The 22,861-nt window shown below is 49.1% G+C and overlaps 1 protein-coding gene across 8 annotated transcripts in view; it reads right to left on the bottom strand.

Annotated features, from left to right (window-relative positions):
* Window positions 1-22,861, bottom strand: part of SLC39A11 (solute carrier family 39 member 11) — a 410,439-nt gene that overhangs the window by 42,778 nt on the left and 344,800 nt on the right. For all 8 annotated transcript variants that reach the window (XM_072746722.1, XM_072746726.1, XM_072746723.1 and 5 more), the window contains one exon: window positions 21,630-21,699. In XM_072746722.1, the coding sequence (XP_072602823.1) occupies window positions 21,630-21,699 (70 nt within the window). The remainder of the gene's footprint in view (window positions 1-21,629; window positions 21,700-22,861) is intronic.

Raw genomic sequence — 22,861 nt, 5'->3', positions numbered from 1 at the left:
TTCCCAGCAAAAAACAAAGTTGAGCTTTGGAGATTCTTTTTATCCATTCTTCTCAAGTATGGCAAAAAAAAAAAAAAAAAAAAAAAAAAATATATATATATATATATATATATATATATATATACTCAAAATACAAATAGTTTCAAAAACACAGTTGTCATCGGGAAGAGGCGAGTCAATACAATTTAAAGATAAATGTGAATGATGATAATCTCTGCACAACAATAATGAATGATGCGGTCATACAATCTTGTATCAGACATGGCGGGCAATTGGTGTGCTGAGTCCAGTGTCTGGGACCAGTCTGCTTCATCCCAGTTCCCTATGTTCCTGCCTGAATCCTGGACGTTGGCAGAGAATTTCTTAAGCAAGCCCAGAAATTCTCACGTGTGATGGTTTATTTTATGTGTCACCTTGACTAGCCCATGGAGTACTCAGTTATCTGGCCAAATATTGTGCTGGTTGTTTTTGCAGGGGTGCTTCTGGATGAGATTAACATCTCAACTGGTAGACTAAAGCAATTAGTCTTTGGGGGTGCCGCATCTAATCAGTTGAAGGGACTGACTAGAAAAAAAAAAATGGATCCTCCGTAGAGTAAGAGAAAATTCTCCAGCAGATTGCCTTTGGACCAGAATGGAACTATTGGTTCTCACATCTGCCAGCCATACTGCAAGTTTGGACTCACCAGTCTCCGTAAGTACATGAGCCAATTCCTCATAATACATCTCTTTCCTTATATGTACACATTCTATTGGCTCTGTTTCTCTGGAAAACCATGACTAATATAACGTGCCATTCCTAAAGTCTCACCTGCAGCTGGTTAGATCCTAACATCAAGCATGGTCTCAGACCACGCAAAAGTGGAGACTCAGCTTCTCTCCATGGTGGCTGGACCCACAGCAGGTGCAGTGCCCACATGCCCCCAGCTAGACCCCAGCAGCTGGGCCTGGAGGGAAGGGTAATGCAACTCAGAGGCATGGAAGAGGTGAGCTTGGACCAAAGAAGCAGAGATGAGAAGGCATTATGAGGTAAATCACATGTGTGTTTCTTCTCTCCTCCCCTCTGCACCTTCCGACGGGCAGTTCTGAGGCTCAGCTGTCCTGTTCTGTCTCTAAAGATGTTCTTCATAACCGTGACGGAGCTTCCAGATTTAGAATCTATGGCCAGCTCAGTGATATGCCTCAGATTTACTTTCTTGCCTTCCTAGTACCATTCACCTCCTATCTCCCTCACTCTTTCTTCTTCTGGAGTACACCTCCCAGTACACATTTCAGCATGCAAACTTTGCCTTCAGCTCCGGTTTCTAAAAAATCCAGGCTAAGACCATTAGCCTTTTTCTTTCTCTTTTCTCTTCTCTTCTCTTCTCTTCTCTTCTCTTCTCTTCTCTTCTCTTCTCTTCTGTCTTCTGTCTCTTATGTCTTGACCTGACATAGGGCATCTCTCAAAATCCCATAGCTGACATCATACATTTCTCTTTTCTTTCTTTTCTTTTTCTTTCTTTCTTTCTTTCTTTCTTTCTTTCTTTCTTTCTTTCTTTCTTTCTTTTTGTTGGATTTATTTATTGATTTGAGATAGATGGAGCTGTGGCATAGAGGGAGAGAAAATCTTAAGCAGACTCCCCACTGAATGTGGAGCCTGATGAGGGGCTCAATCTCATGACCCTGTGATCACGACCTGAGCCAAAACCAAGAGTCAGACACTCACCCAACTGAGCCACTCAGGTACCCCAGCCTTTTTCTTTTTAAAGCCATTTGCTTGACCAAAAAGAGCTGAGCTCTTTTTTGTTGGAGTGTCCAAAAGGATTGGATCAGGAGTGGATCCTGGGTCCAAGGTGAACTGATATATAGGCTGGTCCTCAATCTGTTTAAGGTCCCTCCTGAACGCAGATGAGCTGAGCCAAATATCTTTTCTCTTACAGTTAATTACAATTTGACAAAGAGAGCGTATCCAGGGAACAGTGGTTGTTGGGTAAAGAAATTACAGGCCAACAGCTTTATTGAGCTGTGCACAAAAAAATGAAGTATGTGAGTATGTGTGTGCATTAGAGAGAGAGAGGGGAGGGAGGGAGGGAGAAAGGAGGAAAAAAAGGAGGAGGAGGGAGGAAGGAAGGAGGAGGGGAGGATAGGAGGGAGGAGGAACAGAAGAAGGAGACTTCCTAGGCCCAATTTCACTTGTTTATGAGGCTGCGGGTTTTCCTGCTCCTAATTTCCTGTATCCGTTCAATGAATGTCCCTTTTCACTTGAGCTAGTTTCTGATCAATCTGAATTTAATTCCTTTATGAGTAACCTGCCTTTTTTTCTATCTGGATGGTCTTGTAACATTTTATTTATTTTTCTAATACAGTAAATTTTCCAGGGTATGTCTGTGAGCTTCTTTTCATTAAATTCACCTGAAATGTGGTAAGTCCTCCTGCATTTCATCCCTTAGATATCACTGCCCTCCCCCTCCCATTTCCCAGGAGTTGTAATATTAATTATAACTTCGATCATTGTTCCTGTTCAAATTAATCCAGTCGCTTCTTTCAGGATATGTACAAATCTCAGGGTGATCTGTTCTGCCAACCACACTGATTATTTACCCTGTATATCATGTTAATCTAGTGTTTCCCTCTTCTCGCTTTTTTATATAGAAAGGCAACATGGAGAGAACATTTGCAGGATGGCTTGGATCCAGTTAAAACCTTGGCTGGGGCTCTACCAGAAAGCGGTGTTTGTGATTCTAAGGTTTGAGTTTTCAGTCTGCTTTGAAAGGTCTCCAATACTTTGCTGGGTGATATGAGGAACCTTCCACAGAGCTTAGAGGTAATCCTCCCCGGGAAAGCTGCAGCACTTCCTTGTTTCTCCATCTACAAGGATCCTCAGTCAAAGGATATGCTTTCACATATTTAACTTAATCACAAAGGGAAACAAATTGAATTTTTCACCTTGAAAGTCAATACCATGGGGTCACAGTTGACATATGATCAACAGCAGGATGAGGCAGGCCAGAGAAAACCATGACCAACGATAGGGACAGATGGGAGGATTGGGGAGAGGTGAGGCCAGTTGGTATCAGGATGGGATGTAAGAAGAGTTAAGTCCAGGTGGGGAAACAAAGGTCAGGATTCTGGAGATAAGGAGGCAGTGGGAACAGTTAGCACCAATGAAGAAGGACAGATAAGCAGCTCAAAATTCAAGCAGACAAGACAGTCTGAAGAATCCAGGTAAAAAGAAAGGTAGAGGAGAAGAAGCAGGTTCAAGTAGCCAGAATATGCCATCAGAGCCTGGGGTGATGAGGCTCAGCACCCATGAAATGCAAGGTGAGGACTTCTGTACCACAGACCAGGTAAGTAATGGGATCAAAATACAGGCTGAAAGAATTTAGAGCCAGAGACCTGAAGCCCAGGTCACAAAAGGAGTCATAAGGTGCCAAGCACAGGTGAAGGATTTGACAGCAGGTCTCATCTCAATACTGAACATGTATCTTATAAAGCAGGAACTACTCCTGTGTTCTTGGAACAGAGGTAGATGGGAGAGTTTCTGAGGGTAGGTGCCAATTGTTCTGGAGAAAGTGGAGATTGTAGACCACACTTTTCTTTTCTTTTTCTTTTTAAAAGATTTATTTATTTATTATAGAAATAGAGAGAGAGAGGCAGAGACACAGGCAGAGGGAGAAGCAGGCTCCATGCAGGGAGCCTGATGTGGGACTTGATCTCGGGTCTCCAGGATCACACCCCGGGCCAAAGGTGGTGCTAAATCGCTGAGCCACCCAGGGATCCCCTGGACCACACTTTTCTTAAAACAGATTAGCAATTGCTCTGTCAACAGGGGTAAAACCCAAATGGTTCTCATACCCTGATCCTAATCATCAAATTCATTTTCTTCTTCTTCCCCTGAATCCCAATCTCTGTAAGAGGTGCTAACATCTACCTAGCAGTACAAATCCAAAAATTTGGGGGGATTTTCTAGTTGTTCTTATCTCCTATATTTAGTTAGACTACAAGTATTACCTTGACACCAAAACAAAACAAAAATATCACAAGAAAATAAAACTAAAGACCAATATCTCCTATGGATATGGATAGAAAATTCCTCCATCAAGTTCTAACAAACCAAATCTAGCAACATATGAAAAAAGATTAGACATCAGAACCAAGTGGGATTTATCCTTGGAATGCAAGGTTGGTTTTAAACATCTGAAAATCACTGCTATATTCCATATCAATAGGATAAAAGGGAAGTAAACCCACAATCATTTCAATAGATGCAGAAAAAGCATTTGACAAAATCCCAACACTCTTTCATGATAAAAACCTTCAACAAACTGGGGATACATGGGAACTTTCTTGACCTGACATAGGGCATCTCTCAAAATCCCATAGCTGACATCATACATTGTACTTAATGGTGGAAGACTGAATAGTCTCCCCCTAAGATCATGAACAAGATAAAGATTACCACTCTTATCACTTCTATTCAACATTATACTGAAGTTCCTCACCAGCAATAAGATAAGAAATTTTTTTTTAATTTAAAAAAAGATAAGAAAAATAAATGAGACATCTAGATGGAAAGGAAGCAGTAAAATGATCTCTGTTTAAAGATGACATAAGCAAATATATAGAAAATCCTAGGCAACCTACCAAAAAGAATTATGAAAGATAATAAATTAGCTTGGTAAGGCTTAAGGATACAAGATAAACATACCAAAAAAAAAAAAAAGAGTATTTCTATACACACTAACAATTAGCCATCTGAAAATGAAATTAAGAAAACAATTCTATTTATAATATCATCAAAAAGAATAAAAAATTTCTAAGAGTAAATTTAACCAAGGAGGTGAAAGATGTGTACCCTGAAAATTACAAAACATTACTGAAAGAAAGTGAAGACCAAAACAAGTGGAAAGACATCCCATGTTTATGGATTGGAAGACCTAATATTGGTAAGATGACAACACTCCCTGAATCGATCTTCATATTTAATGCAGAGTCTCTCAAAATCTCAGCTGATTTTTTTTTTTTGCAGTAATTGATAGGCTGATGCTAAAATTTATATGAAAACACCAGGGGCACAGAATTGATAACACAATCTTGACAGGGAAGAACTAAGTTGGAGGACTAACATGTCCTGAATTAAAATTTACTACGAAGCTACAGTACTCAAAGGCTATGATATACTGGCATAAGGATAGACCTAGAGATCAACAGGATGCAGGATGCAGGATGCAGGATGCAGGATGAGAGCTGAGGGGAAAAAAACCCTCCCATTTATAGTAAATTGATTATCAACATGGATGTCAGGTCAATTCAAAGGAAAAAGAAGACTTTTCAATAAATAGTACTGAACGATTGGACATTGACATGCAAAAGAATGAAATTGAACCCCTATCTCACACCATATACAAATACTAACTCAAAACAAATTAAAGACTTTAACAGCCCAAACTATAAAATGTTTAGAATCAAATGAGTTAGTCTTTATAACCTGACATCAAGCAATGGTTTCTTAGATATGTTATCAAAAGCACAAACAATAAAAGAAAAAAAAAACCAAGAGATAAATTTGACATCAAAAAATTTAAAATTTGTACTTCAGAGAACACCATCAAGAAAGTGAAAAAGCAACCCAAATATAGGAGAACATATGCAAATCATATATCTGGTAAATGACTTGGATCAAATGCATTAAGAACTCTTGCCATTCAGTAATAAAGCCACATGATCCAATTTAAACACTGGACAAAGGACATTAATAGACATTTCTCCTAAGAACACAAACCCACGGCCAGCAAATACATGGAAAGATGCTCAACATCATTAACCATAGAGGAATTTCAAATGGAAATCACAATGGCATCCCACTCCCCTCTGGGATGGCTGTCATCGAGTCACACAACAACAAGTGTTGGTGAGGCTGCGAGAAATCAGAACCCTCCTTTACTGCTGGTGGGAACGGGAAACGTGCAGCTGCTTTCAAAACAGTGGGGCAAGCTCCTCAAATGCTACATGTAGATTTACCATAGGACCGAGAAATTCCACTCCTAGGTGAGAACAGTTCCAAGAGAACTGAAAATAATGTCCACATAAAAACTTGCACACAGATGTTCCTCGCAGCTCTATTCACAACTGTCCTGAAGTAGAAACAACCCAAGTGTCCATCAACTGATGAATGGATGAACAAGATGTGGTGCATCCATACCCTGGAATATTATTGGGGCCATAAGAAACAGCAAAGTACTGGTACGTGCTACAGCATGAATTAACTTGGGAAAATTATACTAAGTTATAGACGCCAGTTGCAGAGGATCATTATTATATGACTATATATATATATTTTATATATATATATATATAATATATATATATATATATGATGTCCCAAATAAGAAAATCTATAGAGATAGAAAGTAGCTTAATGGTCGCCAGGGATTGAAGGGTTGAGAAGAAATGGGGTGGGAGGAGTGATGGCTAAAGTGCCCAGACTTCCTTTTTAAGGTGATGAAATGTTCTGGAATGGATTGTGGTGATGGCTGCACAGCTCTGTAAAGATACTAAAAATTTTACACTATAAATGGGTGAAATATATACCATGTGAATTATATCACAATAAAGCTGTTACAAAAAAATGTTATTAGGTACATTTATAGTGGTTATAATAGATGTTAATGTCTAAGCCATTGTCGGGCACATCGAGGGGCATGTTATGTCAGGAACCTTTTTTATTTTAGTTTTCAGCTGGGGAGCGGGTCCCAACTGGTCATGTGGGGTTCCTGAGACGTCCGCACATTACACGGCACACAAGTCATAGCGACGACATCATGGTCATGTTTAATGACACAAATTGCTTGCGTGTTACCAACAAGCAGACGCCGTGAAGAATGCAAAGTCAGAGCGGAGAGACATGCTCTTCCAGCAGCTAGCCAGTCCGTGGAGAAGCTTCTAACCCATCCTGCCTTTGCACGCTCTGGCCACAGATGAAGGAACGCGGCCACAGCCATGAACACCACACCCCCGCTGCGGAGAGTGTTCACAGCTACACAGCAGAGCACCACCTAACACCTTGACCTTCGCTTCCATTTACTCCTCAAGGAAACCCTGTTTTTACAGATGCAGAAACTGAGGCTTAGAAAAGGAAGCCTGGGTGTGAACATCCCAGAGAACAAGACCCCGTTGTGTTTATGGGGCCGTCACCCCCAAACTGCCAGCAAGACAGGACTGCCCCTGGAGCCCACGGTACGCACTTCCAGGTCCAGACCTGGGTTCTGGTCCAGACCAGCTCCAGACGTGGAGCTTCCCACCTGCCTGAAGAGGGAACCTGGCTGGATGCATGAGGCCAACAACGAAAGGTTCTTTTGACTGAACCAACGGACAGAAAAGTCTGGAATCACAAATCTTCATATGCACATACTCAAAATCACCTCACCTGGCCTCACTGTACCCCTCACCCTCCCTTTCTCTCCCTAATTTCTTTCTACTCTCCTGCATGAAGGGCCAAGCAACCAGTGCAGCCACTCAGGGGGTCCCGGGAAGGTCAGGTCAGAAGCACACACCCCAAGCACCCGGTCAGGGTCAAGGGCTTGGGCCCCGGGAGCCTGTGAGGGTCTGCGCTCCTCCAGGCACAGAGCCCCTGTGCCCGAGGGAGCCCAACATTGAGAAGCAAACAAGAAACGCCGTGGCAAATAGAATTTCCCTGTGATCCAGCTATTCTACTTCTGGGAATGTATGCAAAAGAATTGAAATCAGGGTTTTGAAGAGATATTTGTGCACTCATGTTCATAGCAGCCTTATCATGATAGCCAAGAGGTGGGAGCAGGCCGTCGGCGGGCGAATGGATAAACCAAATGTGGTATGTACGTACGGTGGAATATTATTCAGCCTTAAAAAGGAAGTTCTGACACCTGCTGCAGCGTGGATGGACCCTGGGGACCTTAGTCTATGTGCAATACGCCAGTCGCAAAGACACAACAGGCCGTGTGACTCCACTCACATGAGGTTCCTGGAGTAATCAATTCACAGAGATGGACGGAAGATTGATGAGCACCTGGGGCTGAGGGCAGGGGGCTTGGGGGGCTCCTGTTTAACAGGGACAAAGTTTCCATTTTGTAAGATGAAAGAGTTCTGGAGACGGACGGTGGTGACAGTTGTGCAACAATGCGCATGTACTAACTGCCACCGGGCTGCACCCACGAAACGGAAATGACGGTAGATTTGACGCTGCGTATATTTTACTGCAATTAAAAAAAAATCTAACCGAAACAAAACACCATGACAGGCGGAGAGAGATCTCATGGAAGAAGGAAAAAGCTTTTTTTTTCCTGATTCTTTTTAAAATTTTATTTATTTATTGGAGAGAGAGAGTGAGCATAAGAGCAGGAGGGGGGCGGCAGAGAGGTGAGGGACAAAGGGAGAAGGGGATGGAGAGACAGAGGGAGCAGCAGACTCTCTGCTGAGCAGGGATCCCGAAGCGGGACTCGATCCCAGGACCCTGAGAACATGACCTGAGCTGAAGGCAGATGCTTCACTGACAGAGCTACACGGGTGTCCCTTTTTTCCTGCTTTTTTGAACAACGGACACGCTGCATTTTTTTTTTTTTTTGCATTTTTCATTTTGAGTGAAGTCCTGAAGGTTATGTAATAATCTGCCCACGTGTAAAACAAAGCTGTCATTTCCGTCCATGTCACTCGTCTGTAATGGAACAGTCACCTTAGGCCAGCGGCTGTGTGCTCCCACGTGCTGCCTCTCTGTCCCCCTGACTTGGGAATGAGGCGGGCTGGGGAAGCATATCCCCGTTCATGAGGGACAGCGGGAATGGGGGTGGGGGAACCCCAAGTCCCTCTTCCCTGCTTTCCTCCCAGAGTCGTGGCTGGTGCAGCCACAGCACGGGGGAGCTTGCTGAATTGGGGTCCCGACCCCGAGCTGGTATGTTTGAAGCAGAGCTGTGGAACCGAGTTCTTGACTGGGTCTGGGATGTGACTGTCGTGCCTGGTCCCAAACCAGAGTTGGGGAACATTAACCCAGATGTGATCAGAGACGGTCAAGGGGGAAGCTGGCTCAGAGAGGCTGAGGCTCTGTGGCCCACAGGCTGAAAAGCAGCTATTTCGGGCCTCAGGGCCCCCGGCCGGCCCTGAGTTGGGACCCAGGGCATTGTGGCCACTGGTCCCCAGCAGGCAGGTACGGCCTGACATCAGTGAAGAGGGTGGCTTTGGACAAGTCACTTTATTTCTATTTTTCTCCTGCATAAAATGAGGCTCTCCTGGGTCAAATGCAAAGTTATACAAATCTTTGCCCTCACAGGTTAAGGCATCTATACGTGGGCCTCCCCGGCTTCTCCAAGTGCTTCTCCCTCACCTGACTTGGGTCCTCGCTCTCTCACCCAGCCCCCTGAGCGGCCAGGCCCCGGGGTGGGGTGGAGTGGGGTGGAGGGGCCCCTCTGGCTCCCCACCCTGCAGGCAGGCAGGCATGAGGTCACCCCAGCAGGGAATGGGGTGCAGGCCCGGCACAGGCGGTCCGGGTGGGGCCCCCAGGCCCGGGTCTGGGCAGAATTAAAGCCTGACGGCCTATCTGATGGAATTACAGCGAGGAAAGGAAACGTGTCTTTTAAGAACAAGCGACAGGCTGATGACTGAAGTCCCAAAGAATTCTGTGGTCGAACCTTTTTTTGTTGTTGTTGTTTGTTTTCTGGCACAATCTGTCTCTGTTTCTGAGCCGAGGGCCGTGCTCCCCGTGACAAAGGCCTCTTTCTTACGACACTTTAATAGCTCCAATACGGGGGACAGCCCTGACTCTCCCATGGGCCCGTGTCTGAAGGCGGCAGCCGCGTGGAGGAGAAAGGCACTGGTCTCCCCCGGTTTGGTCCCAGCTGAACACGAGAGAGACCTAAGGAATACAGCACAGCAAACCATCACTCCGTCCTGAGACAAGCAAGGAAAGCTCCTGAAGGGGCGAGGGAAACAACGCGTGTCCGGAAAGAGAAGAACGTGGGTGACGAGGGACGCGCAGGGCTCCGCGGCCCCGTGGCCTCCGCGGCCTCCACGGCCTCCGCGGGCAGAAGCGAACAGAAACGAGCGGGTCAGAGGGTGGAGAGGATGCGGATGGGGCAGGTGGAGACCCGACGTGTCGGTGGCCTGTGGCAACGGGAGCCGAGTGCCACTAACACGGTGGCTGCAGACCACAGAGACTTATTCTCACGGTTCGGGGGGCTCCAAGTCCAGAGTCAAGGGGTCAGCAGGGCCAGGCTGCCTCCCGCACCGCCAGGAAAGGATGCCCCTTGGCTCTCCCCGCTCCTGGCGGCAGCTGCCACTCCTCCCTTAGCCGTTCTTGGCTTGGAGCTACGTCACGCGTCACTGTCTTTACCCGGCCGGAGTCTCCCCTCCGTGTGTCTGTGTTGTGCATGTCTGTGTGTCCTCCTCTGTGTGTGTGCATGTCTGTGCCTTTTCTCCTCATCTTATAGAGACACTGGACGTACTGGATTTAGGACCCATCCTAAGCCAGCATGACCTGAGCTTAACTAGTTACACCTGTAAAGACCCTCCTGCCCAGGACGATGGCCATTCACAGGTGCGGGAGGTCGGGACATTTAACACACCTTCCTGGGGGTGGGGGTGGGGGTGGGGGTGGGGGGACATAATTCTACTACAACGCCACCGTCCAAAATACCTGGGGCTTCCGTCCAAGCAGCCAACCACCTCCTCTTGTTTGGGAACCCACGGGACAGGTAACTTGCTCTATCCACCCAGTGACGCAGCCCGGCGGTCCATGCTGGTTCCCAGGAGGTGGGGTGGGGAAGTGGCCACCCAGATATGACATAATTGCCACCCAGATTATCTCTGTCCCTTCTCTTTGGAGCTTTCTCCTCTCCCCAGTTCCTTGTCTCGGCATCTGGCTGCGTGGAGACACCAGGCAAGGGGCAGGGTTCTTACAGCAGCGACAGATGTCTGGAGCGATGCTCAGCATGACCTTTGACATAAGCACTCAGTGAGACCGGCCAGATAGTCTGTCCCCCACTGTGGACGTTGATACACGGCTCCAACTCCCAACACGGCCATGAGACAGGATGTCAGAGGGGACGAGGACAATGGAATCAGACCTCCCACAGCCAACGCGAGAGCAGCCACAGAGGGCATGAGACTGTCCTACAGCCAAGCTGAAGCTGTTTTTGGCACCACTTCGGGGGAGGGGGGTGAGTTTTGAAGCCTCTCTGGTCGTGGCAGGTACGTGACTTGGGTGGCAGGAGGGGGCAATGGTTCAGGGCACACGCTCCAGAGCCAGGCTGCCGGGGTTCAAATCCCACCTCTGCCCTTTACTTGTGAAGGGCATCCCGCATCTGTACAATGGGCATGGCAACGTCACGGGCAGCTGCAAGGATTGGCTGATACGCACGTCGATGAGCGCAGGGTCTGCACGTGGGAGCACTCGGTAAACGTCAGCTCTCACGACCCTTCCACGGATGCTGGAGGCAGGGGGTGGGGAGGTGGGCTTCTGCACTGGCCGGACCTCAGCTACACCCTGCAGGTCTTCCACTTGCCGTAGCATGCCCTCCCGGGAAGTTCCCAGGCTCTGCACCCTCATCCCCACGCCGGGACGGCAGTGAGCACTGAGGGGTCCACGTGATCAAGCCCAGAGCGACAGCCAACCCCACCAGTGTCACAAGGGCAAACCAAGTGAAGGGAAGACCACCACCCCAACCAAGCCGCGCCGAGAGCTCCCTTAGAGTCTGTTCTGGAAAACACCGTTGCTCTCGGCTTCTCCTTGCTTGTAACAAGCTGTGTGGGAGGCCGGACGGGGCAGTGATGGGTCCCTCCGACGTACCCAGGCACATTACGCTCTCTGAACAAGGAGGGAGGCGGCCGCACTGCCTCCTGTCTGCGGAGCAGCAGCTTCTCCCTGTCTGCCACACAAGGGGCCATTTATGCTGGGCCCCCTCCTCCTCCCCCACTGCCTCCAGCCACCCCCACCCACGTCCCTGGCGACAGGGCTGGACATCTTGGCACGGGGGACCGATCTCCACACAACGTGCACTCTGTTTAGCCCGCGGCGGGCTTTGGGGGCGGGGGGGAGGCAGGGACCCTACAAAGCTCTTTGAGAACAGCAGTGTGGCTGCTTTGTGGCTTTCCCAGGCACTGGAGACGACACAGACTTTTCTCTCCTCCATTCCCATCACCGCCCTGTCCGTCCTCCTGCACAGCTTGGTACAAGCAACTCGAGGTCTGTGAGTGAGTCCAGGGAATTGTGGGGTAAAAAAAAGGGGGAAGCAGCTCGTGCCCTTGGCAGGGGCTGTGCATTACGAAACCACCTACAGAATTCCAGGCAGGCTGTCAACCGTCCCCCCACCCCCCGCCCCTGCCACCCGCTCCACAATGTCCCGGGTGCAGCGCCGACCATGCACAGCCTGGACCTGGGTCCTGTGCAGAGAACAGAAAACGTGTTCCAGGCTCTGTTCAGACAAGGGTGCAGGATGGAGAAAAGCATATGCCACGTGATAGAGGCCGAGGACGCTGGTGGAGCAGCCTCAGAGCAAGGGACAGTGGGCCTGAAGACTCCCTGCTGAGACATGGCAGCAGAATGTGCCTGGGAGGGCCAGGGGAAAATCAGGGAGAGGAGGCTAGACATGGGGCCCACAACACAGGTCAGCAGCAGCATCAGGACCAGCCCCCCACACACCTAGAGACCCCCACGTTCCTGGCCCCGTGTGGTCCCATGTAGACTGTGGAAGCCACTTCCAAACCAATTGTCCTTCTGGGTAGACAGGGGGCTGGGAGCCCTTGTCCTGGAACCTGGGCTGGGGCAGAAATGGGCCGGACATCTATCTATAGCGTCTGCAGTGGGCAGGCCTATTAATAAGCAAAACCAATACCTACGTTGTAAAAGAAAAAGAAGCAACAACCCACCTTGTACACTACCTTCCTGTACACCAGGCACTGATCTAGGTGCTCGTGTATATACGCTCAGTTACTTCTGAGAACGACGTATGAAGTAGACACTATTATCGTTAACTCCCACTACTACTATGACCCCTGATTATTATTATTACTGTGGGAATTTGCAGATTAGGAAACTGAGGCACAGAACAAAAATGAACCCGTTCTGGTTGTACAGCCAGCAAGTGGCAGAGCCAGGAGTCAAACCGGGGTGGCCTAGCTCCACGGTCCATGCTGCTAAATATTCCACGTGTTCTCGGGTGCACTGAGTTGGGGAGGGGAGGGTGCTGCACCAGGGCCACCTCCCCAAAATGTCTTCTCACAGGTGTCTCAGGGTGCCCTGCGCATGCGAGCAGCTGTAGGCAGCGGGCGCTCAAACTCCCTCCCGTGAGTGAGTGACACCTGCTATCTTCCCCCGGTCAGAAGCAGGTTCACAAGTGTCTGGGATTGACTGAGTCCCTGTTACTTGCCTTCTCTCAGATACACCCCAAACCCCACATTGGGTAAGCAAGCACTGCACTCCGTGTGCGTCTGTATCAAGATTTACACCCTGTGATTCAGATGTGTATTAACAATTAACCCTGGGGGGATGCCGGGGGCGCTCAGTGGTTGAGCATCTGCCTTCAGCTCAGGTTGTGACCCCAGGGTCCCGGGATCGAGTCCCACATGGGGCTTCCTGCATGGAGGCTGCTTCTCCTTCTGCCTGTGCCTCTGCCTCTCTCGCTCTCTCCCTCTGTCTCTCACAAATAAATAAATAAAATCTTTAAAAACAATAATCCTTTTCCTTAAAATATTATCCTGTTCTGGAGCCCCCACGTCCACACAGCAGAAGAAATAGAATTTTTCAATTAAAAGGAATTTAGTGCCTTCCAATATCGGGTCCTTCTCCAAAAGAAGTTGCTCTTTTCCTGGGTAATACCAAGGAAATTCAAGTGTCAAGATCCCTCGTTAAGAATTCCCTCTCTTGGAGATCCCTGAGTGGCTCAGCAGTTTAGTGCCTGCCTTCAGCTCAGGATATGATCCCTGGGTTCTGGGATCGAGTCTCGCATGGGGCTCCCTGCATGGAGCCTGCTTCTCCCTCTGCCTGTATCTCTCCCTCTCTCTCTCATGAATAAATAAATAAAATCTTTTTTTTTTTAAAGGGTGCCTGGTGGCTCAGTTGGTGAAGCATCTGTCCTTGGCTCAGGTCATGAACCCAGGGTCCTGGGATCGAGTCCCATGTTGGGCTCCCCGCTCAGCAGGAAGTCTGCTTCTCCCTTTGCCCCTCCCCCTGGCTCATGCTCTCTCTCTCTCTCACTTGCTCTCTCTCAAATAAATAAATTAAATAATATTAAAAAAAAAAACCTTGTGGGGAGCACTGTGGAATAGCTCTGCGGAGAGAACGGCTCCACAATGGTCCACGAAGAACAGCTCAGTCTAAGTCTGTCTCCGCCCAAGTGCTTGGCAGGCTTTTAGGCCCATCCTTAATGTTCAGGACTAATAGAATAATTTTTATAACAGTATTATTTTTTTTAAAAAGTCGTTAGAGGGGATCCCTGGGTGGCTCAGCAGTTTAGCACCTGCCTTTGGCCCAGGACGCGATCCTGCAGTCCTGGGATCGAGTCCCACATCCAGCTCTCACGTCGGGCTCCCGGCATGGAGCCTGCTTCTTCCTCCTCCTGTGTCTCTGCCTCTCTCTCTCTCTCTATGTCTATCATAAATAAATAAATGTTTTTTTTTAAAAAAAGTCATTAAAAAATAAATGTGTTACCCCCAAAACATAAAGAAAAAGCTAGCGGATCTTTGGGTGCTCTGCAGTCAGGCCCGTCGCGCCACTGCTTTCCTGAAGGTGCCGAGGGTCAGGGTGCAGAGAGGCTGTTCTTTCCCTGTCGTCCCACATTTTCCCTCCTCCCGGAAGGTGGGGTGGGAGGCACACAAAAGCTTTGCTGTTAGGCTGACTCGGGGGAAAATAAGAGAGTGGGGCCACAGCCGTCAGGGCTGAACTCAATGAACCATCAGGATCAAAACAGCTTAGAATATAGAGAGGCTATAAAAATGCACACAGGTTTTTAAAATAAGCTCATATATAGTACACGGTCTTCCACTTCTGTAGATACGACTTCTGTTAAGACGCCCACCGCTTCAGACATCAACACGTCTCAGCTGCCTTTGGATCCCTCCTTTCCCTTCCCTTCTCATTGTTCGCCCATCACCTGGCAACGATGATGTCAAACCACCGCCTGGTGGCACTGTGTGACACCTGCCGCCTGCCCGCCTGCCTGCAAATTCCACGGGCTCTTCATAATTCAAGGTAAAGGGATGAGTGGGAGGGCTGGAAAGAAGAATTTCAGAGAAAGAGCTGCTGATAGATAACCCTAGAATTCCAGCCAAGGTAGCTTGATGGGGGGTCAGGAGGAGGGCTTGTTGGCAGAAAATAAAATCGAGAGCCCAGTCTGCTGTTGCAAATGCAGAACAACACAAGAATTCACTCCCAGCGGGGCACCTGGGTGGCTCAGTGGTTGAGCATCTGCTTTCAGCTCAGGGCGTGATCCCGGGGTCCTGGGATCGAGTCCTGCATCAAGCTCCCTGCAGGGAGCTGGCTTCTCCCTCTGCCTGTGTCTCTGCCTCTCTCTGTGTGTCTCTCATGAATAAATAAGTAAATTCTTGAAAAAAAGAATTCGCTCCCAGGTCTGCTGGAGTGATTGAAGGGTGGGACGGCTTGTGGTGCAGGGAAGGTGGACAGGGTGCAGGCCACTCTGCGGTGAAGCAGGGTGGCAGTGGTTGGGTCAAGGTGTCTCCTATCCCAGGCACCTTCCTGTCCCCATGCTGGGTTTTCTGCTTCTCAGACTGAAGGCCAGTGTTCAGAGAGACCGGGCTGGGCTCTGGCCCCCCTTCTCGCTTGGGGGTGGTGGTGAATGGTGTGACCCAAGTCTGTGGGTGGGTGGAGAGGTCAAGGTGGGCAGCCTCAGGGAGGGAGAGTCTCCTCAGAACTCTCTGGAAGTCTGGAGCTGGTCTTGCCACTGGGAGGCCTAGGGGACCCCGTAAGAGCGGGCCTGAACTGAGGGGGCGGTTATGGCAGATGTGTGAGTGAACTACGATAAAGAAGTTTACGCGTTAGTTCTCCGAGACCCCTCCCCATCACAGCCTGTTCTTGACCTTCTCTACATTTAATCTGCAACCCTGTTTTCAAGAATTTACTGGAACCGAAGTAGGGAGACTGCTTGGACATACAGAAGCACACAAGTAATAGGTGACACCACATATAGACAAACTCATCGACTGGTTGCTGTGGACCGATGACCAGGAAAATGTGTCTCTTGCCATTTTTGTTTCTAAACAAATGGCTGCTTGTGTTGGTTGACCGATGACTGCTGTCTTGAGTGATGGTTAATACACCAACACATGTATTGGTTTTTAAGCCGCAGAAAGCATATATCTGACTTATGACTCATTCCTTGATCTGGGAGGCAAATATAGTTCTTTACACTTTATTGTGATGTCTCCCTCTCCCCCCACCCTGGCCACTTAGTGACCTTATCTTAGATGGGAATGCAAGCTAAAGGACCAGACATCCTTTCCCGAGCATCTGGGTGTCGGTGAGTTAGCATTAGCCGGTTGGGGGCACTTGGCAAGACACGAGAGACCCATCCAGGCCCAACTTGGGAACGTGTCTTGTGGATCATGCATGGCACACCATGAGTCTGCAGCCAGCCAGCCTCCTCGGCCGCACACAGCCCATTGCACCTGCCATTTGGGGTGTGTTCGAGGATCCAAGACGTCTCCCAACGTGTGTGCTTGGTCAAAGCCTAAGTCGGAAGCGGTACGTGAAGCGAAACGCTTCCACCTAAGTAAGCTTGTTCTCCCTGCAGGTTTGGATTATGCGTGCCACGGAGTCAGGGGAGAGGCGAGGGCTTGCTTCCTCTCTGGGAAACACGTCCTTTGGAGGTGATGCCGCTTCGGAAAGGAAAACTACTCTCACAGCAAACTCCCCAAGGACGTGTGGTCTGAAGAATTTCTCTGTGGTGAGACCAGAAGAAATTGCCACGGGACCAGATCAGAAAGAAGCAAAGTCGTGTTCTCCTTTAAAGGCTGCCCTTTGCTGCTGAGATTCTTTGCAATTTGGGGCGGGGGTGGGGATGCTGAATTCGGGATGAAGAGTGCAAGGCAAGCTATCCAGGGAGGGTGGATGGAGCATAGGAGGGCCTTGAGGTGGGGGGTGGGGGGGCGTAAAGGTGAAATGACAGCGTCACAACACTAGGTGGCAGCAGCCATACACAAATCACGCGCCCACGAGCCCAGGTCAGAATCCACCTGCCTTCCCGGGAGCATTCACTTTGCGCCTTTCTCTTCTCCCATGGTGGCTGCGATGCCATGTGGGTGAAGAGAGAACCTCCCGCTTCCAGAGGCATCGTACACAGGGCGCGAGGAAGAAGTCAAAAGTGGGCGTCGGAGCGTTTGATGACAGGCCTGGACTAAAATTATGGTCTTCCTCTAAATCAAAGGGTCTAGAGACGGCCTGCAAAGGGCCAGACAGTAAATACTCTCCGCCTTCGGCCTCGCGACTCTGTGGCAATTACCCAACTCGGCTATCGCAGCACAGAAGGAGCTACAGATGATCTGTAAAGCAAAGGGGGGTTGGCTGTGTTCTAACAAAATGCCATTTCCAGAACCGGGTGTCGGGCCAGAGTTTGCTGACCCCCTGCACTAAATGAACAGCAGCGAGCCTCATCCGCCTGTACGTCAGGCGCATGCAAGGTAACTCTTGCTCCCAAGTCCATGCAAATGTGTGCTTTCTCCCTCTGGGCCCTTCCGTGGTGCCCCGTGATCACCTGTGTCTCCCTGTTGCCCGAACCTGAATTCTCCTTTCTCCCTTCTACACCCCTACAAATCTGCTGACAGATGCCGTCTGGACATTCTGCATTTAAAACCTCTTCCTCCCACTGGCCCCCGCCCCGTCATTCCCACATTGTCGCCACCTCCCTTGTCCTCCTGGTAGCTGTGAAGGCACACAGCTGAGGGCCGTCAACACGCATTCGGTCAAGGGCTGGATTCTTTCCACTGGTCTATCTCTTCCCCTCAAGTGATCCCATCAGAGCCAGATCACTGTTCAAATCACCTCTTGGGCTTGGTCATTTCCCGGTGCCAGAACCCACCCAAACTGCCAGCCCCTTGCTCAGTGATGTGTTTCTCCAGCCATCAGGCGTGCCTTCTAGAAACCACCAGTGAACTCCATCCTCGGTGACTTCATCTCTCCGCCTTGAGCCCTACCTGGGCACTTGTTGACAGCACTCCCTGCCTCCGTCATCTCCACCTACCCAGGCTGACCACCTCCCTGCTCCTGATGAGATACCACCTGTTCTGCGAAGCGCCCCTGACGTGAGGGAAGGATACAGATTTGGTTGGCATCCCTCCCTTGGAGCTTCCGCTCTGCCTGTCTTATGGTGCCTGCGGGTTTCACTGCCCACTAACCCACAGTTTGGCTATCTTTCCTGTTAGTGATTTTCACTTATGTCACACTGAGGTCACAGATTTTGGGAAACACGCATGCATTCGTGCTTAAAAAAGAACGTAGGTTTTTTTCATCGCTGGGTTGAGGTTCTACATCTGTCCCTGACATGCATTGTTAACTTCTTATCTGTTTGCTCAGCGCCAGAGAGGGGGATCATAAACCCTCACCGGGACTGCGGGTTTGTCTTTTTTTCCCTTGCAATTCCGACCATTTTTCTTAACCCCTTTGAGACTTAGTGTTGCCAGGCGCATACAAATGCAAGCCCATTATATCCTCCTGGTGCACTGTCTCTCTCCTTGTGAAGTCCTGACCTTTATTCTTTCTGTGGCTTTCTGCCTCAAAGCCTGTTTTGTCTGATTCTAAAATTGCCATCCCCTGCTTTCTTTTGGTCCACGCACACCTCGTATCTTTTCTCATTCCTTTATTTTCAAGCTCCCCATGTCATGTTTTAAGCGTGCCGCTTGTTCAGCACATGGCGCTGGAATTTCACAAAGCACAACCTGTCTCCTTTCATGCGGAGATGCGTTTAATCATCCAATGACTTTGCTTTTGTGGCCCACGTAGCAGCATTATTAGCCTGTCGCTTCCTTTCGCCTTCTCCCTAGCCCCCTTTCGACCACCCGTTGGTCCCCAGCCTCCTATGGAAACTCATCTGTACCATGAGCTGAGGGCAGAGGAAGCTAACAAACCTGGTCCCAGGGGGGTGGGGGGGAAGCTGCTGGGTGTTGTCCCTGCTCCAGAGTAGGATCACAGGCATTTGGAAAGGAAGAACCCAAATCACGAGCTAGATATGGATTGATGGGTGGGCAAGTGGGCTGAAGGGTAGGGTCTGCTGGAGGGAGAGCCCGCCCTCCCCAGACCCACTGCAGGCTGTGGCTGGGGTGGCTAGAGTGTGGGGGTGTGAGAACCACCCCCCTCCAGTAGCTCATTCAGCAGGGGGTTTGGGGAGGCTGAAAATCCCAAGGCCTGCAGCCCCAGCTCATTTCCAGTTGGAGGGTCCTGTTAAGCGTTTATGTAACTCCAAGAGAGCCTGTTTGGTCAAAGGGAAGAGAGGAGCTGGGTTGGAAAGGCTTTTGCTCTACTTCCTTCAGAATTATTTATGAAGATTAGCAGAAAATACAGGTGATAGAATAGAGAGACATCTAAGTTGACATCTCAGTGTCCCAGGAGACATGGTGACACCAGACTGAGAGCCCGGGCTGCGAGCGCAGGGCCCGGGGCACGGCTGTCACCTCCTGGCCACAGACCTACTGCAACGTGCCCAATGCTTGTGCCCTGGAAGGACCTGGCCCGTGGATGCTTACGGGGCCAGCCCCTCAGGGCTGCTCTGTCCCCCCAGCTCCTGCAAACTCTGAAGTTTCTTGTGGTCTAAGTGAGGCCAAGATCAAAACACCTGTGCCGAGGACACAGAGCCACACTCCCCGACCCTCTCCCAGTGGGAGAAAGAGCAGTCTGCAGGGTGCTATGAGTCACAATTAGCCCTTGATTTTGGTGACATTTCTTACATTATACATTCCCCCCCCCCCCCGCCCCCGCTGTCTACCTCTCATTTGGTTTTCACAATAGACATCATGTGAACAGATGACGCTAGAGTGACTTGCGAGCCTGACAGGAGGGAATGAGAAGCTGAGAACGGGGAAAATTTTGACTAAGAACATGCCAGCCCACACGCACGTCTGGGGCTTCAAGGAGCACACATGTCCCCTAATGCGTGGCGGTGGGATTTAAAGACTGGCAGAGACTATGCTTGACACGTGGGTGCCCCGCATCAGCTAAGGGAGTAGCTGGACGGAGTGATGGGCCATAAGGAGGCCTCACACAGGTTCAGCCGCTGGGGAAGGGCAGGAAAAGGGGTCTTAGAGAAATGAGTTGCTGGGGGAGACAGACACAGGGTTGATTGCTGAAGGACGTGGTGTCTTGTGAGGAATCAAAGTCTATTTTCAGATTGCACTGGTCAGAAAGCAGTGAAGTGAGCTAGACACGAGGGTCAGACACCAGTGGCCTCCAGGCAATCTCTTTAACGTGAGTTACAGTTTCAAAATGATTGTGCCTTTAGATGGTGCCTGTGCTGCCTAGCTGAGGTTCACGTCCATCCTCACCATTCCCAGCTGTCTCTACCCGATGACCGTGTCCACTCGTTTTCTTGCTCTTTTGTCTCCGAAAGGCACCTGGCACTGCCACCCTTGGATAGAAGGCTCCTCCAGCCTTCTATACAAGCCTGGAGGCTGTAGGATTCATGGTTTTGTGGGCTCCCCCACAAAACCCTCCAGCCTGGAGGCTGTAGTATTCATGGTTTTGTGGGCTCCAGGGGCCATGTAGAGCCCACCTCCATGATGGCTAAAGGGTAAGCCTCTCTGTGTTCCCAGGGCTGTCACCTTATGTAGACCCTGTGTAATGCCAGGGAGGTAGAAGGGAAGAAGAATTTATAAGGTGCGGTGATCATCCATGGAAGACTGTCTATAGAAATGAGGGGTCAAGGAAAGCAGTGAGTTTGGTTTGGTCAACCAATGGCAAGGCAGTGTTGGGGAAGTCTTTGGAGGGGACAGGTTTTGCATGATGGGGGGTGGAGGCAATCAGCTGAGGGTGGAGATCCTTAGAATCATCTAAGCAGAGATGTGTGCAAGGTAGCTAGACCCACAGGGATAAGTTCTGGAGAACAATCTAAGCTGAAGACCAGCGTTGGCATCCCCCACAGGTAGATGGAAAATAAAGTCTTGGGAATGTAGAAGGTTCCCCAGAGATGGATCCTGGGCAACATCAACATTTCGGAAAGGGCCAGAGGATGAGAAGCCCACAGAAGAGCAAAGTAACGGACACAAAGTGGGGGAACCAGGGGACTTCAGTGTCCTGAGAGGAAAAGGGGGAGCTTCAAAAGGAGGGGGCAGTTGAGAGCATCAGTGATAACTTTGTTATTTATTTATTTATTTATTTATTTATTTATTTATTTATTTATTTATTTTGGTCTTTGGTCTTTATACATTGAAAGGATTTGAGGGAACGCAGGTGATTATGTCCGTGTTATGTTTTCAAAGTGGTTACCCATTAGATAGCTTATCTGACAAATGGGGTAAACCTGCTCCTTTGATGGGCAACCTCTCTCAGGGAAGCTTCACCTGATCTCACCCACACTTCCACCAGTCTTGGCCTTGTGGGGCTGGGGGTGACCAACCAGGTAACTAGCATTTCCAGAGCACCACTGGGTACGGCGCCACACTGCTCTAAGGCAGCAGGTGCTGGCTTACCTGGCACTCTCGAAGGTTGCAGATGCCGTCTTCTCTACAGCCCCAAATCCAACGCCGACAGCAAGACCCTCTGGAACAGACATAAAGAAGCAGGAGGGGTTAGAAGCAGTTTTTCAATAAGGTTCATCACTATCACTGTGTCAGGTGAGACAGTGTCAGGCTTCCAGCAACAGAAAACCCACTTAACAGGAGTTTAAACCAGGGGTTGGCCGATGATGGTCTGGGGGCCCAATCTAGTCCGCTTTCTATTTTGGTATGGCCTGAAAGCTAAGAACAATTGTTACGTTTTTAAATAATTGGGAAAAAAATCAAAGAAAGAATAGTATTCCATGACACATGAAAATTATATAATTCTAGTGTTCACAAATGAAGCTTCATTGGCTCCCCGCCATGCTTATTGGTTGACAAGTTGTCTGTGGCTGGTTTTGCACTACATCAGCAGAGAAGAGCGGTTGTGACAGAGACCATATGGCCCAAAGACCTAAAATACTTACTGTCTGGCCCTTTATAGAAAGAGTTTGATGACTGACTCCTGAGCTAAACACAGAAGGTTTTATTAGCTCAATTAACAAGATGTCCAAAGGCCGATGCGGTGGCCCAATGACATCTACCCAGACATGTGAGGAGCCATCTTGAAGTGGGAGACTGTTCCAGTCTACTCTGAGATGGTGTGGCTATAGTCTAGCTTAAGCTTGGGGATGAGCAAGATGATTCCCCAAGTCCTTTCCAGAGGGCCTAGTGAGCCTGCCAAGTTTAATAAGCCCCTGACTTTGATCAAATGTCAAAGGTCAATGCTGGTCCTTTGACAGTGTTGGAAGATGAAGAGGGAAGAGTTATGGGAAAAAATGGAACTGTCCCAGTGGCCTGGGACCAGAGGGGTAGACCCATAATGTTAAAACACTTTCTGATAGCTATGGGAGAGTTTAAAGACCCCTCTGAATCAAAACAGGAAAGAGGACTACCAAGATTGGTCAGAAGCAAGACCAAGGACTTTTGGGGCTAGAAGGAATTTTTGTGTTGTAAAGAGGGAAGGGGGAAAAAAATCTACTGAGTGAGAAGGGCTTGTCTTCTTTTGGGATTCACTGTCTCTTTGAAATGTTTCTTTTTGTCCTATGTGTCCTGTTTAGTTGGGGTGGGCCAGCCCCGGATGCTGGGAGTGTAATGATGACTCTGGGAGGCACCAAGAGACAAAAGGGCTGCTCAGACTTGTCCCATGTCAAGGGGTAAGAGAT

The sequence above is a fragment of the Vulpes vulpes genome, chromosome 2, assembly GCF_048418805.1.
Source record: "Vulpes vulpes isolate BD-2025 chromosome 2, VulVul3, whole genome shotgun sequence".
In the NCBI taxonomy this organism is placed as follows: Eukaryota; Metazoa; Chordata; class Mammalia; order Carnivora; family Canidae; genus Vulpes; species Vulpes vulpes.
This window is presented reverse-complemented; position numbering and strand designations above follow the sequence as displayed.